The sequence below is a fragment of the Chenopodium album genome, chromosome 27, assembly GCF_948465745.1.
Source record: "Chenopodium album chromosome 27, dcCheAlbu1.1, whole genome shotgun sequence".
NCBI lineage: Eukaryota > Viridiplantae > Streptophyta > Magnoliopsida > Caryophyllales > Amaranthaceae > Chenopodium > Chenopodium album.
In genome coordinates, this window is record NC_137860.1 from 31,223,637 (window position 1) to 31,237,121 (window position 13,485).

Consider the following 13,485-nt stretch of genomic DNA (forward strand, 5'->3'; position numbering starts at 1 on the left):
GCAAAAATTATCATGCTCCCTAAGCAATTTGCAAAATTTCACCAATACAGATTCCCAAGCTACAATTCACAAACTACACAATTTCATTTACTGACAAATTAACCTAACTAATACAAATCTTATCCAATAATTTCAATTTCAGAATTTTAATCAACAAAGAACACCATATACATTAGCTAAAATACTTTAAAAAACATGAATTCATACACTAAACTATCTGAATTACTGAAAACATACCTCAATTATTTCAATTTCTCTATTCACACATTCACCATCACAATCCATTTCCTCCAAAACCTAATAAGCTCGCAATTCGCCAGCACCCACCTCTCGTTTCTATCAGCTCAGCAATATGGTTTACTTGGAAGCTTCCCTCCCGCGCAATCACCTCCAATCCCTCGAGAATTATTAAATTTGGGAAAAATTAAATGGTTTTCCTCTTAATTATTGGGACAAATTTGGAGTAATTGCAATTAGTGTAAATAAATGGTAATATGAATGATATGAAAGCAGGAATTTATTGTGGAGTAAATGAGTAAAGAATAAGGAATTACATTCTTAATTTTGAGTGTAAAAATTAAGGAGGGAAAATTATTGGAAAAAATTTGAGGGAAAAAATTTTGGGGAAAAAATTCCCCTACCCGCCATTAATTTGGCTTGGTGTGTGGTAGAAACTTTGATGTTTCTTCAGACAACAAAGAAAATGAGAAATGTCACTTTTCCTGACTACCTTTATCAGTGGGGACCAACTCTCTTTATTGATTTCAGAATTTTTTTTTTTTTTTTTTTAATATTAGTTGAGTCACTCATGCCTCAACTTAGTTGAGGATGAGCATTTCTCATATGATAGAGTGAAAGTGCACTACACATCACAACTTTTCTAGGACTCACTCTAGGCTTGATTTGCTAGACCACTACATCTGTCAACCTAGCCCGCGCTTGTATTTATCAACTTATAAAGTAAAAATAAAACGAAATTGACCATGAGAGTTGTTTCTTATATATTCATCGTTAAAGTTTTGTGAGTAAATTCTATGTGTATTGTAATCTTTACCCGTTTTAAGATACTAATACCTTCGTAACTCGTAAGTATTACATATCTATTTATATTAAAATTTACAATGCTTAGTGGTGACCGATTGACAATGGTAATAGTTGTATAATTTTGTAACCAAAAAAAATTATGTAAAATATACTAACGTCATAGCCTCTTTTTTCACAAAAAGAAAACTGCACATAATCATCATCCTCTATGGTACTTTTCAATTTTCATACATCTCATTTCCTAGATGTACCTTACATTTCCTAACACTACCATTACACCAGGATACCATGTCAATCTCCAAAACCAGAAAACCTAATACTCCGTGACTTTTTACAACGGAGTACCAAATTAGACAACAAAGCATTCCATGAAGCGAGAAGGCATCCGATTAACTTCAAGTTTGACAGAAACACGCACACATTTAATTAAGGCCTGGGAAACTATGCTTGACATTCTTAAGGTAGTTATCCAAAGTAACTAGCTTTCAAAACCTGCTACTACTCATATAAGTCATATTACCATCAGATGAAACATTACAGAGAAAGCAAATGGCTATGACAGAAGCAGCAGCAATATAAGTAACACCATGGAGACAACGGCAGCAACTGCAGCAGCAACAATTACAATGGATTGGCCATTGATAAATTATTTGTATACATGTCAAAGTGTCAATCTGCTTGATAAATGAAGTGTAGCAAGTACGTATACATAGTGAAATCGGTATAGACTTCCTCAAACCACTCCCTGGAGATGAGACAGCCAAACACTGCTTCCTTGAAGGCTCGAATTACCGGTTACATTTCTCCCAAAAGGAGGAAGAGAAAGAAAAGACATCTTAAAGAGGTAGATGAATGATGTTATTGTGGATTAACATATACACAAAATATCTCAACCATCAATCAGCCTTTTAAAACAGATATATATTGCTTTTGTTTCAGCTTTAATCTCCATTGTCAGATAGGGTTGAAGTATGAACACATCAAAGAACAATCCAGCAATACAAACTGAAAAATGAGTAATCAGCAAAAGATAAAACCGTAGAAATGACAATAACAGGCATTTGTGACCATCTCTTCAGGGGCAAATTCGACGAATCGCAACTTTTATTATGTTTGCTTACAAAGAATAATTAACAGGAATGGCAATAAAATATACTTCTATTTGTAGATGTGAGTTGCATGAGGTCATATATATGTGTTTTATCCCAGGTTGCATTCCAATTTAAAGATTATAAACAAATATAATTAATATTTCTAGAACAGTAAGATCAGATACTAGAAAATTTTCATGTTAATTCCATAACAAAATTCATTAAAGTTCTTTTTTTCTGTAAATCTGTTCTGATAGATAAGGGTATGGGAACATTTCTCATCAGAATAATCTTGAATGTACATACACAGTGAAGCTAGAAGAACTAACAAGTTTCTTCTGCGATCAAGGTGGTTTTTAATCCTCCATTGATTCAAACTCCTTCCGGGCTGATATCTTTTGAACATATCCTGCAGCCAAGAATTGATACACAGAATGAGTTACAAGATGTATACTTACCTTCCACTAAAGTAATACACAAGTTCAACTATACACCAGTAACAGAAGATTATAGCAAACCAAGTTATTCGAAAATAGAAGAGATGATACAGAGAGAAGCTATAACCTATGTATTACCCAATGAAAAATTTGCAAGATGCCAGAAACTCACAATGCCACCACAATTTCCATCCAACATCCAGGTGTAAAAATTAGTAAACTACACCTTAGACCTGGGTGGAGGATGGACAACCTGCAATGTGCCAATGAGAGTGCCAAAGGGAACTGAGAAGAGATGGAAATTGTGGTGGCATTGTGAAGAGGAAGAATGAAGATGATAATAGGAACTAGAAGGAATGACTTTAGGAATTCTGCAGAAAACTAGTCATATTACAAATATGAGCACTAAACAACTTGTCATAAAATGCAAAAATGAATATAAACAATTTATAAAGAGCTATGTAGCACAGATACAAAAGCATTCAGAAACTAGAAAACCTTAAGTCCCAAGCTCCCAGCCAATTTTGGACTTCATCAGCACTGAAACAAATGAGCTAAAGGGAACTAGAAACCTTATATCCCAGAAGTTTCTATACTTCCTAGGTCAAAAGAAAGCAGTCTCATGGAAAGCTATACAGACACAGAGTTATGAAAATATATCTTAAGAAACATTGAATGACATACAGTTCTTCATAATTTGTTAGGGACAAGAGAAACTTCAAACTTATAGTTATCCTTTTATCTGTATACAATTTTTCTTGATATGAAGCTTTGATCTTCAAAGAAAAGCTCCTGTTTTGTTACTATTCTTAACCTATCAAGAGAGGCCACATACGAAACATACATTGTTTAATAATTAATCCCTATCTAGGAACATTGCCACTCATCCATCTAAACAATACATAAATTTTGGTGAATAGGAATTCATACATATTGCTATGACTAACCTTCCCTTGGAAAGAATAACTTTTCAGAATTAAGCTAAAAGAAAGAACAATTCCAGAATCTTACCAACTCCCATACATGGTATGCATTTGCAAGTAGTCTTCCCTCGTTTGTTGTAGTAGTCGACATACCCTGATCCTTGGCAACTTCGACACTTCCCCACCCACTCAAAAACAGGCACCTTACAATCCTATAGTCCCCAAAACAAGAAGAAGACAAGAGAACATATAAGATGGAAAACTTCAAATTTGCTTGTTCATGAGGCTATTAGTCAATTGGTTTACAATGTGCAATTCATCTCCAAATAACAATGCTTGCTATATCTTCCAATATAATACATAGAAAGACCAAGATTAGCTTTTGTCACAATATAACATATTTACAAAACCAATTCCATTATCTTCCCATTCATCATTTCCACACGTACCTTCGGTAATCAACACGTATTCCATCAATACACCATATCTATTAACTCCGTCTATCAATAATCAAAAGCATAGAGTGTACTAATGCCAAGTTACAATGTCACATTGATATTCTCCAAGGCTCCAAATGCCACACTAAATCATATTAGGTGCACTACAATCATGCCTTAACTAATTACATGTATAGAAGGGACCCCTAAAAATATCAAGAAAATCAACTAAACACTTCAAACTCGAAATTCAAATTATGTTAGCTAGCTTAGTTAGAATTCAACCATTAATGTGTACATCCTCAATTTAATCAATCATGTGTAGGATACTAGCTACCCTAGTTAGTAGAGTATAGAATAGGTTGTATTCAAGGCACGAGATGAATTCCGTCTACATCATTACCCTTTCTCGCACTCTCATAGAGTCCTAAAAAACAATCTTTCATAAATAAAATATCAATTTTATCCTCAAAATATCCCAAAAGTACAATATCAATGTCACTATCAAAATATCAAATCTTTTCCTCCAATTCCCAGTTTTCATACAATTGACAATAATTAATCTACTAAAAAAATGAGATAATTCATCAATTAATCAAGAATCTACCTCAAGTTGAGGATCACAACGAAGACGACGATCGATTTCCTCAAGAGAAGTAGGGGTAATATCGGAAAAAGTCATAGGAAGAGGAAGAGGCTCAGAATCATCCCTTAAATAACTCTCTCTATTTCTCGACCATTTCTTCTCTCTCTTCCCATTCAACATAGAATCATTGCTATCTCGGCTACTGGTACTACCCCTCTCTGAAACGGCGTCGTTTTCTCGGGGAATCCGAGGTCCAGAAATGTCGGGAAATTGAAACCAATCAGGGGAAGAAGATGAAGAAGAAGCAGCGGAGAAATCGGTGTTAAGATATAATATTCTAATATATCTTTAGGCTATGTAAATATTATAGTTTCCTTGTTTATAGCCTTGTATATTGCATAGTTAGCACTTTCCTAATTGTTAGCATAATCAGATTGCCTAGGGTTTTCTTCCGCTGCACCCTAGTTTTTTTTTTTCGCCCATATTCTTCTTCTTCCTTCCTTCCCTCTGTTTCTTTTTCCTGTGATCGAACTACAATGTCGGACTCCAAATTTCATCCGGCAATGGCTGTTTCGAACATCAAAAGCAACATTCCCATGACCCTAGAGATGGACAATCAACAATACTCTACATGGGCGGAGTTATTTAAAGTTCATGCTCGTTCTCATAAGGTCCTTCACCATATTATCCCTCCCGAGAAGAAGGCTGCTGCCCCATCTACCGACGAAGAGAAGGAGCTTTGGTCGGTCCTAGATGCGGCTGTCCTAGGGTGGATTTATTCCACTATCTCACATGACCTTTTGAACACCATAATTGAACCGGATTCCACGGCAATGGAGGCTTGGAATAGGCTACGCGACATATTCCAGGACAACCAAAACTCTCGTGCCGTGTCTCTTGAACAGGAATTCTCATCCACAAAAATGGAGGACTTTCCAAATGCCTCGGCTTATTGTCAGCAGCTCAAGAGTATCTCCGATCAACTGAAAAATGTGGGGGCGCCGGTGGATAACAACCGCCTTGTCCTTCAATTGGTGGCTGGTCTTACGGAGGCGTACAATGGTGTCGCAACCTTGATTCGGCAGAGTTCTCCTTTACCTCAATTTTACCAAGCCCGTTCGATGCTTACCTTGGAGGAGGCGGGCTTGGCAAAGAAGGCAGCCACGGCTTCAGCAATGGTGGCAACATCACGACATTCGGATGGTGGGTATGAGAATTCTGGGGTTCGTAACAAATCCAAAAATCAGAAAAAATCAGGTGGCAAAAAGCAGGGCTCTGGTGGTTCTCAGCACAGCCGCGGTGGTTCTGGCGGTGGTTCTGGGCAGGGTACTGGCGGTGGTTCTGGGCAGGGTACTGGCGGTGGTTCTGGGCAGGGTACTGGCGGTGGTCAGCCGGGGCGTGGTGGTTCCGGTCAGCAGCAGTCGCACCAGCAGGGGTGGTCTGCGTATCCTCCTTGGCAGCAGGGGTATCCGTCTTGGGGTTGGGTTCCACAATGGACAGCCCCTCCTTGTCCATACCCAACTCAAGGGTGGGCTCGTCCTCCCCAAGGCCCAAAACAGCAGCCCGGGCTTCTTGGTCCACGTCCACAGCACGCGTATGCAGCTTCTCAGCAGTCTTATGTTCCAACGGACATTGAGTCGGCTATGCACACCATGTCTTTGCAACAACCCGATCCTTCGTGGTACATGGACACCGGTGCCACTTCTCATATGACATCCTCCCACGGTAATCTCTCGTCTTATTTTAATTTGAGCAATCATCATAATAGTATTATTGTAGGAAATGGTCATACTATTCCAATTCGAGGTTGTGGTGATACTACTTTACCTTCTCCTAACCCTCCTTTGTCCCTTTCTCGAGTCTTACATGCCCCTAAGCTCATTAAGAACTTAATTTCTGTTAGGAAATTTACCACTGATAATTGTGTGTCTGTTGAGTTTGACCCTTATGGTTTTTCTGTGAAGGATTATCGGACGGGGATGCCAATAATGAGATGTGATAGTCAAGGAGATCTTTACCCACTTACTTCCACAGACTCACATTCTTCACCATCCACCTTTACAGCTTTAGCATCGACTCTTTGGCATGATAGATTGGGACATCCGGGTTCTTCTATTTTAAAGACTCTTTGTAGTAATAAAAGCATTGAATGTAATCAAACTACTAGATCTAGTATTTGTCATTCATGTGTACTCGGAAAACATATTAAGTTGCCTTTTGTTTCTTCTCTATCTACTACGTCTATGCCTTTTGATATTGTTCATAGTGATCTATGGTCTTCTCCGGTTTTGAGTTCTTCGGGTCATCGTTATTATATGCTTGTGTTGGATGATTTTTCTAAATTTTTGTGGACTTTTCCCTTGGCTCCTTCAGTTACGAAATCCCCTCTCCCTCGTAACCCCGTGTCTGCTCTTAGTGACCCGAATTGGAAAAAGGCTATGGATGATGAATATGATGCTCTTATTAAAAATAAGACGTGGGAGTTGGTGCCCCGTCCACCTGATGTTAATGTTATTCGTTCTATGTGGATTTTTACTCACAAGGTGAAATCTGACGGTTCTTTTGAGAGGCATAAAGCCCGTCTTGTAGGTGATGGCAAAACACAACAGGTTGGCATTGATTGTGGGGAGACTTTTAGTCCGGTTGTGAAGCCGGCTACTATTCGTACTGTTCTTAGTCTTGCCTTGTCTAAGGCATGGTCCATACATCAACTGGATGTTAAGAACGCATTTCTGCATGGTAAGCTTCAGGAGATAGTCTATATGCATCAACCCCTTGGGTACCGTGATAAAACTCACCCTGATTATGTGTGTTTATTGCGGGGTTCTTTGTATGGTCTAAAGCAGGCACCCCGGGCGTGGTATAAGAGGTTTGCAGATTTTGTTGCAACTATTGGTTTCACCAATAGTAAGAGTGATAATTCCCTGTTTATTTATCGCCAGGGGAAACATGTGGCTTATTTGCTTTTGTATGTTGATGACATTATTCTTACTGCTTCTTCTGATACTCTGCGGCGTTCTATTATGTCTCTTCTTAGCTCAGAATTTGCTATGAAGGACTTGGGTCATCTTAATTATTTTCTTGGCATAGCAGTGACAAAACATAAGGGTGGATTATTTTTGTCGCAACGCAAATATGCGGAGGAGATAATTGACCGAGCAGGGATGGCTTCATGCAAACCTTCTGCTACACCTGTTGAGGTAAAACCGAAGGCTAGTTCTACAGGTTCTCCTTGTACCGATCCTACATTGTATCGTAGTCTTGCAGGGGCTTTGCAATACCTTACTTTTACTAGACCGGATATTTCTTATGCGGTCCAACAGGTTTGCTTACATATGCATGATCCGAAAGAGAGTCATCTGGCTGCTCTCAAGAGGGTTATTCGGTATGTGCAGGGCACGATTGATCATGGTTTGCATCTGTATCCGTCTTCTATTTCTTCTCTTGTTTCATATACAGATGCTGATTGGGCCGGGTGTCCGGATACGAGACGCTCCACATCTGGATATTGTGTGTATTTGGGTGATAATTTGATTTCTTGGTCCTCGAAACGTCAACCTACTTTATCTAAGTCTAGTGCTGAGGCAGAGTACAGGGGCGTTGCTAATGTGGTTTCTGAGTCCTGTTGGCTTCGAAACTTACTTTTGGAGCTACATTGTCCGGTTAAAAAGGCAACATTGGTGTATTGTGACAATGTAAGTGCTATTTATCTTTCTGGCAATCCGGTGCAACATCAACGGACAAAGCACATAGAGATGGACATTTTGTTTGTTCGGGAAAAGGTGGCACGTGGTGAGGTACGTGTCCTTCATGTTCCTTCTAGGCACCAAATTGCAGATATTTTTACGAAGGGGCTCCCTCGTGTATTATTTGAAGACTTCAAGGATAGTCTAAGTGTCCGTCCTCCTCCCGCTAAGACTATGGGGGTGTGTTAAGATATAATATTCTAATATATCTTTAGGCTATGTAAATATTATAGTTTCCTTGTTTATAGCCTTGTATATTGCATAGTTAGCACTTTCCTAATTGTTAGCATAATCAGTGCCTTATGATAAGGACTGTAATTGTATATATTGGCAAACGATCAATGGAAAGCTTACGGAAAATATTTCCTTCAATCGGGGGCACGTGATTGGATTGTGATAGAGCGAGGAGAGAGAAAGTTGGGTTTTGAAGTTGATGTTGAAGTTGAAGTTTTGGGAGTGATTAAGGAAGGAGAAGTGCTTAGATTTGCAGAAAACATGGTTGGTTTTTTTGGGAGATTGAGATTGAAAATTGGGATTCAGGAAGAATGAGAATTAAAGTGGAATTTGGGATTTCAGTTGTTGAATTGGCGCCATTGAAGAAGATGGAAGTAGTTTGGGTGGAGTAGTGAGAGATAAGAGGAGGAGAGGAGAGGAGAGAGAATACGCCAATGACAACGTGGTGGTCGATGGGAACACGGAAATGAGCGTTGATAGTAGCGGGTGAAAACTATTTTGTTTGTTTGGTTAGGGGAGAGAGCTGATAAAATTAAATTCCGATTTGTTTTATTAGGGCTTTAGGGTCGTGTTTTGTTTACGGCCTTACCCGGAAAGGATCTGTTCCATAGGCTCGTACAGTCGTACGATGTAAAGTCAAGTCGGCATCCTTGAGTTGATTGAATTTACATATACCTATTGAACCTTATTTGAATTTTTATTAATTAAAAATATACGAAGTAATTTGTATCAAATGCTTTCAAAAAAAAAAAAAGTAATTTGTATCAAAATTTATATAAATGGCTTCATCTTATTCAAACTTATTAAACTCAAAAATGATATAAATATGGCTAGAGTTGTGCTATGTCCACGAGGGGTGAGCGTGGTGTAGGGGGTCTTGAGCGCTCGTAGAGATTAAGTCAAGATGTTAGTTGTGCTATTAGATCATAAAAGCCGCTTTTAAATACCATTTCTATCAAGTGAAAGGTTGAATCATTTGCAGACAATATAAATGTGCAGGGCATCTTAACTTGCAAGGTGTATATGAATAAATGTTTTTCTATATATAATTCAAGCAAATAAAATTGTCCCTCGTTACTAAAGTAACAACTTATGAACCATCAAATTCCCGCAATCACTTGACTTAGGTCAGGGTACTTATGAGACAAAACAATTTGAGGGCTACTTGAGCTCGATTTGAAATGTTGACGATTCGAGTCAAGTAGCTCATTACTTGACTCGAAAGCTTGTGAGAAACACGAACTCCTTTATGCAACATTATACTTCGTATCTAATAAAAAAAAATTAAGTTTTTTTTTTAACAATAATATTTAATTAATATAAGTATATTTCTCAAAAGACAATTTTTTTAAAAGAAGGAAGAAATGTTACACTAAAAAGGGGTTTTCTTAAGACGGATCAAATTGTAAGCTACTCGCGATCGACTCGGTTTTGATCAAATCTTGACACAGTCAAAGCTTGATCAAAACTCAACCTGATTTCTTAACGAGTCGAATCGAGCTACCCAAACTCGAATTCGACTTGCATCATAAGCACCCCTAAGTCCCTAACTTGACAGACCAAAGACTAGAAATTTATGTTTCTCGATCATGAAACCAAACCAGGCAAACCATCTCTTCGATCCGTTCCAAGATTATTGAACACCCTAGTTACCACACCCATCAACGTTGACACTATTCTTAGAAACCATGTGTCCATGTGTACAATAGCAGTAAAGGCAATAGCTTCATCCTTAAATCCCCTCCACACCCAAAACCCGAAAACTAGGCAATACGCGTACTAAGCATTACCTTTTGCAAGACAAAGTATCATTTGCTAAATCTTCTAATCACTGTTACAGTTTAAACGTATTTTTTTTCCCCTTCAACTTGATAACTAACTTCATTAATGGTCAAGAATAATTCCAATTTAATATAATTATTTCTCAGGTATTAAGTAAGCTTGGGCTAAATGTCAAAATAAAGAAATACCCCTTTTCTTCCTTCATATTCAAGTGATTCCAATATTATGTAAAATGCAAAAAGGCTGCACCATGGCAACATTTACAATCAAATAAAAAGTCGGTCCATTTTATGTTTGCACTATAGCATCATAGAAATTTAATTTTCTGATTCTTTTTAGCGTAGTCTTATATGATAATTGCATGTGTAATATAACTTCAACTCTTCAAGAAATATATTTTAACTTTTGACCCAACTTTTAAGGAAATTAATACTCGTATTAATTATGAATGCATCAAGCTTGACTTCCTACACTTCCTACTCTTCTATAAAAGCAGTTGTTTGTTTTAGATAATATATCATCAGCCCTTGAATATTAGTAATCATATAACTTAATCATAAGTATTACTTACAATTTTCATTAGTGCTAATCAGCTAAGAAAATGGGTTTGCCCAAGATGATTTATCTTGGGTTCTTTGTTTTGTTTTTGGCTATCATGGCCGAGGCAGCAAGTACTCCCCCAGGAATCGCTAAAAATCCTTCAAGAGCGTCTTGTAACAAAAAGGAGTACAAGATGTGCTATAACTTAGAGCATGTTTGTCCCAAATTTTGTCCTGATAGTTGTGAAGTAGATTGTGCTTCATGTAAGCCAATTTGTTCTTCTACTTCAACAAGTGAACATCATTCACCTTCGGGATCATCTGCAGCTTCATCCGCTGCATCATCTGCAGCATCATCTGCTGCTTCTTCCGCTGCATCATCTGCAGCATCATCTGCCTCTTCATCGGCAACATCATCAGCTTCATCAGCAGCCGCGGCAGCTGCTGCTGCTGCCGCTGCTGCATCTTCTGGTTCTTCCTCTTCTTCTTCCTCCCCCTCTTCATCATCATCTACTGGAGGACCAAAAAACTCTCATACATCATACTACCCAACACCATCAACACCTTCGCCTAAGCCATCAACCCCGCCCACTCCTACCCCGTCAACCTCAACTTCAACATCGCCTTCAAGTCCTACTCCCTCGAAATCTTCTCCTCCTCATTCTAATGCTGGCTATAGAAAGAGAGCTAAATGTAACAACAAGAAGTACGGACAATGTTATAACCAAGAGCACGTATGCCCTGCTAATTGCCCTACTTCATGTCAAGTCGATTGTGTCACTTGCAAGCCTGTCTGCAGTAAGTTTTATCAACCAAACCATAATACATTTACATTAGAATCCTACATATGCCAATAATGAACCCAATTTCAGATTTAATTTAATAGGACTATATTATCCTTAAATAAATAGTGTAGTTGTACTTTTGTTTATAGTGTAACACATAGTATTAAAATAGCCACTAATTGTTTGTTTCTGCATGTAGACTGTGACTATCCAGGAGCCGTATGTCAAGACCCTCGGTTCATTGGAGGAGACGGTATCACCTTCTACTTCCACGGCAAGAAGGACAAAGACTTTTGCCTTGTGACCGACCCCAACCTCCACATCAACGCACACTTCATCGGTAAAAGAAATGTAAACATGGGACGTGACTTTACATGGGTTCAATCCATCGGAGTCCTCTTCGACAACCACCGTCTTTTCATAGGCGCAAAGAAGACCTCCGTATGGGATGATGCCAAAGACCGCCTTTCCTTGGCCTTCAATGGAGAGCCGATATACCTAGATGAAACCGAAGGCTCACAATGGTCATCCACCTCCACTCCACTAGTCACCATTACAAGAACAAGTAAGACCAACGACCTTGTCGTTGAAGTCCAAGGCAAACTCAAGGTCACGGCTAAAGTTGTGCCTATTACCGATGAAGATTCTAGGGTGCACAACTACGGTATTACTGATGAGGATCGTTTTGCTCATCTTGATCTTGGATTTAAGTTTCTATCATTAACCGGAAAGGTTGATGGTGTACTAGGAAAAACTTATGCGAATGATTATGTGAGTCGAGTTAATACTCGAGTATCGATGCCGGTTATGGGAGGAGAACGAGAGTATGCTAGTAGTAGCATTTTCGCCACTGATTGTTTGGCTTCAAGGTTTGTTGGTGCTCAAGATGAGACTTCATTGCCAGCCATGGAGCTTGCTAGCATGAATTGTGCTAGTGGGATGAATGGACGTGGGGTTGTTTGCAAGAGGTAATTCAATATTATTTCCATGTGATAATAATAAGTAACAAATTTTATTTAATTACACTCATATAATAATGTACATGCATATATGTACAAGGTTGAATGTCATAAAGAATATTCAGCCTTTATGGTTAGTTATATGTGATTGAGAATTTGAGATGTGTTTGTAACAAAATGCCTTCAAATGTTCATAATAAATGAATTATTTACGTACATTATATACGTATAATGTACTACTAAGTTGATATGACATTTTTAATGTTGATTTTGCATAAAAAAATTTATACAACAATTTGCGTATCTATATATGACCAAATCATCCTATACCAATTACCAAGATTTTTGAGGATGTGAGTCAGTGAGAAGCTTGCATAAGAAATGATTGGCTTTGCATAATTGCAACTACAAGTCTTAACCCATACTCGTATATTACTAAGGATAATGAGTAAGATGTCAAATTTGTGCGAAAATGGTTTGGATTAAACTAATAAGAAACCCCAAAATTCAAAGTGTTTGATCTCGTTAGACCACAAGATCCTTAATTAGCCTATAATCCACACTTTTTTAGAAAATTTGAGATTTCGGGGCCCGGTGAAAAAAAGTGTTGAGACTTTAGGAGATATGTCTCGGGTTCATATAATGCCGTTTAAAACCATATATGGTCATTATATGTTGTCATAAACGTACGTGGTAGCCTTCAGTTTACGAAATTATTACTGTAAGTTGTGAACAGGTAAAATGACTGTTTAAAAGCATATTGGATGGTTCCACCGACCCAATTAGACACCAGGAGGGTATTAGGGACCATGGTAAACATCTCGCCAATTTTTAATTTCGGGCGAAAAAAAAGTCAAAAAAATTACAAAATTAAAGGCTATAATCCACACTATTTGAGAAATTTTAAGGTTTTGGGGCCCGG

General features: G+C 38.1%; 2 protein-coding genes across 2 annotated transcripts; one reads left to right on the forward strand and one right to left on the reverse strand.

Annotated features, from left to right (window-relative positions):
- Positions 1–2,287: 2,287 nt before the first annotated feature.
- LOC145621452 (protein disulfide-isomerase SCO2-like) lies at positions 2,288–8,901 on the reverse strand. Its single transcript, XM_081676180.1, has 4 exons — positions 8,641–8,901; positions 4,540–4,838; positions 3,584–3,707; positions 2,288–2,544 (listed from the first exon to the last, which is right to left on the reverse strand). Exons 1-4 carry the CDS (start codon positions 8,759–8,761, stop codon positions 2,492–2,494), a joined length of 597 nt encoding a protein of 198 aa, XP_081532306.1. The 5' UTR covers positions 8,762–8,901; the 3' UTR covers positions 2,288–2,491.
- A 1,980-nt stretch (positions 8,902–10,881) lies between these two features.
- Positions 10,882–12,576, forward strand: LOC145620047 (uncharacterized). Its single transcript, XM_081674702.1, has 2 exons — positions 10,882–11,617; positions 11,804–12,576. The coding sequence occupies exons 1-2, from the start codon at positions 10,882–10,884 to the stop codon at positions 12,574–12,576; spliced, it is 1,509 nt and encodes a 502-aa protein (XP_081530828.1).
- The last annotated feature ends 909 nt before the right edge of the window (positions 12,577–13,485 follow it).

What these genes read in the sequence shown, in the direction of transcription:
- LOC145621452 (XM_081676180.1), bottom strand. Translation starts at nt 8,761, where the DNA reads ATGTTTTCTGCAAATCTAAGCACTTCTCCTTCCTTAATCACTCCCAAA. An exon ending in CACAATCCAATCACGTGCCC is followed by an intron (nt 4,839 to 8,640) that starts CCGATTGAAGGA and finishes TATATCTTAACA; the next exon opens with CCGATTTCTCCGCTGCTTCT. An exon ending in GTTGTGATCCTCAACTTGAG is followed by an intron (nt 3,708 to 4,539) that starts GTAGATTCTTGA and finishes TGGGGACTATAG; the next exon opens with GATTGTAAGGTGCCTGTTTT.
- LOC145620047 (XM_081674702.1), top strand. Translation starts at nt 10,882, where the DNA reads ATGGGTTTGCCCAAGATGATTTATCTTGGGTTCTTTGTTTTGTTTTTG. An exon ending in CACTTGCAAGCCTGTCTGCA is followed by an intron (nt 11,618 to 11,803) that starts GTAAGTTTTATC and finishes TTCTGCATGTAG; the next exon opens with ACTGTGACTATCCAGGAGCC.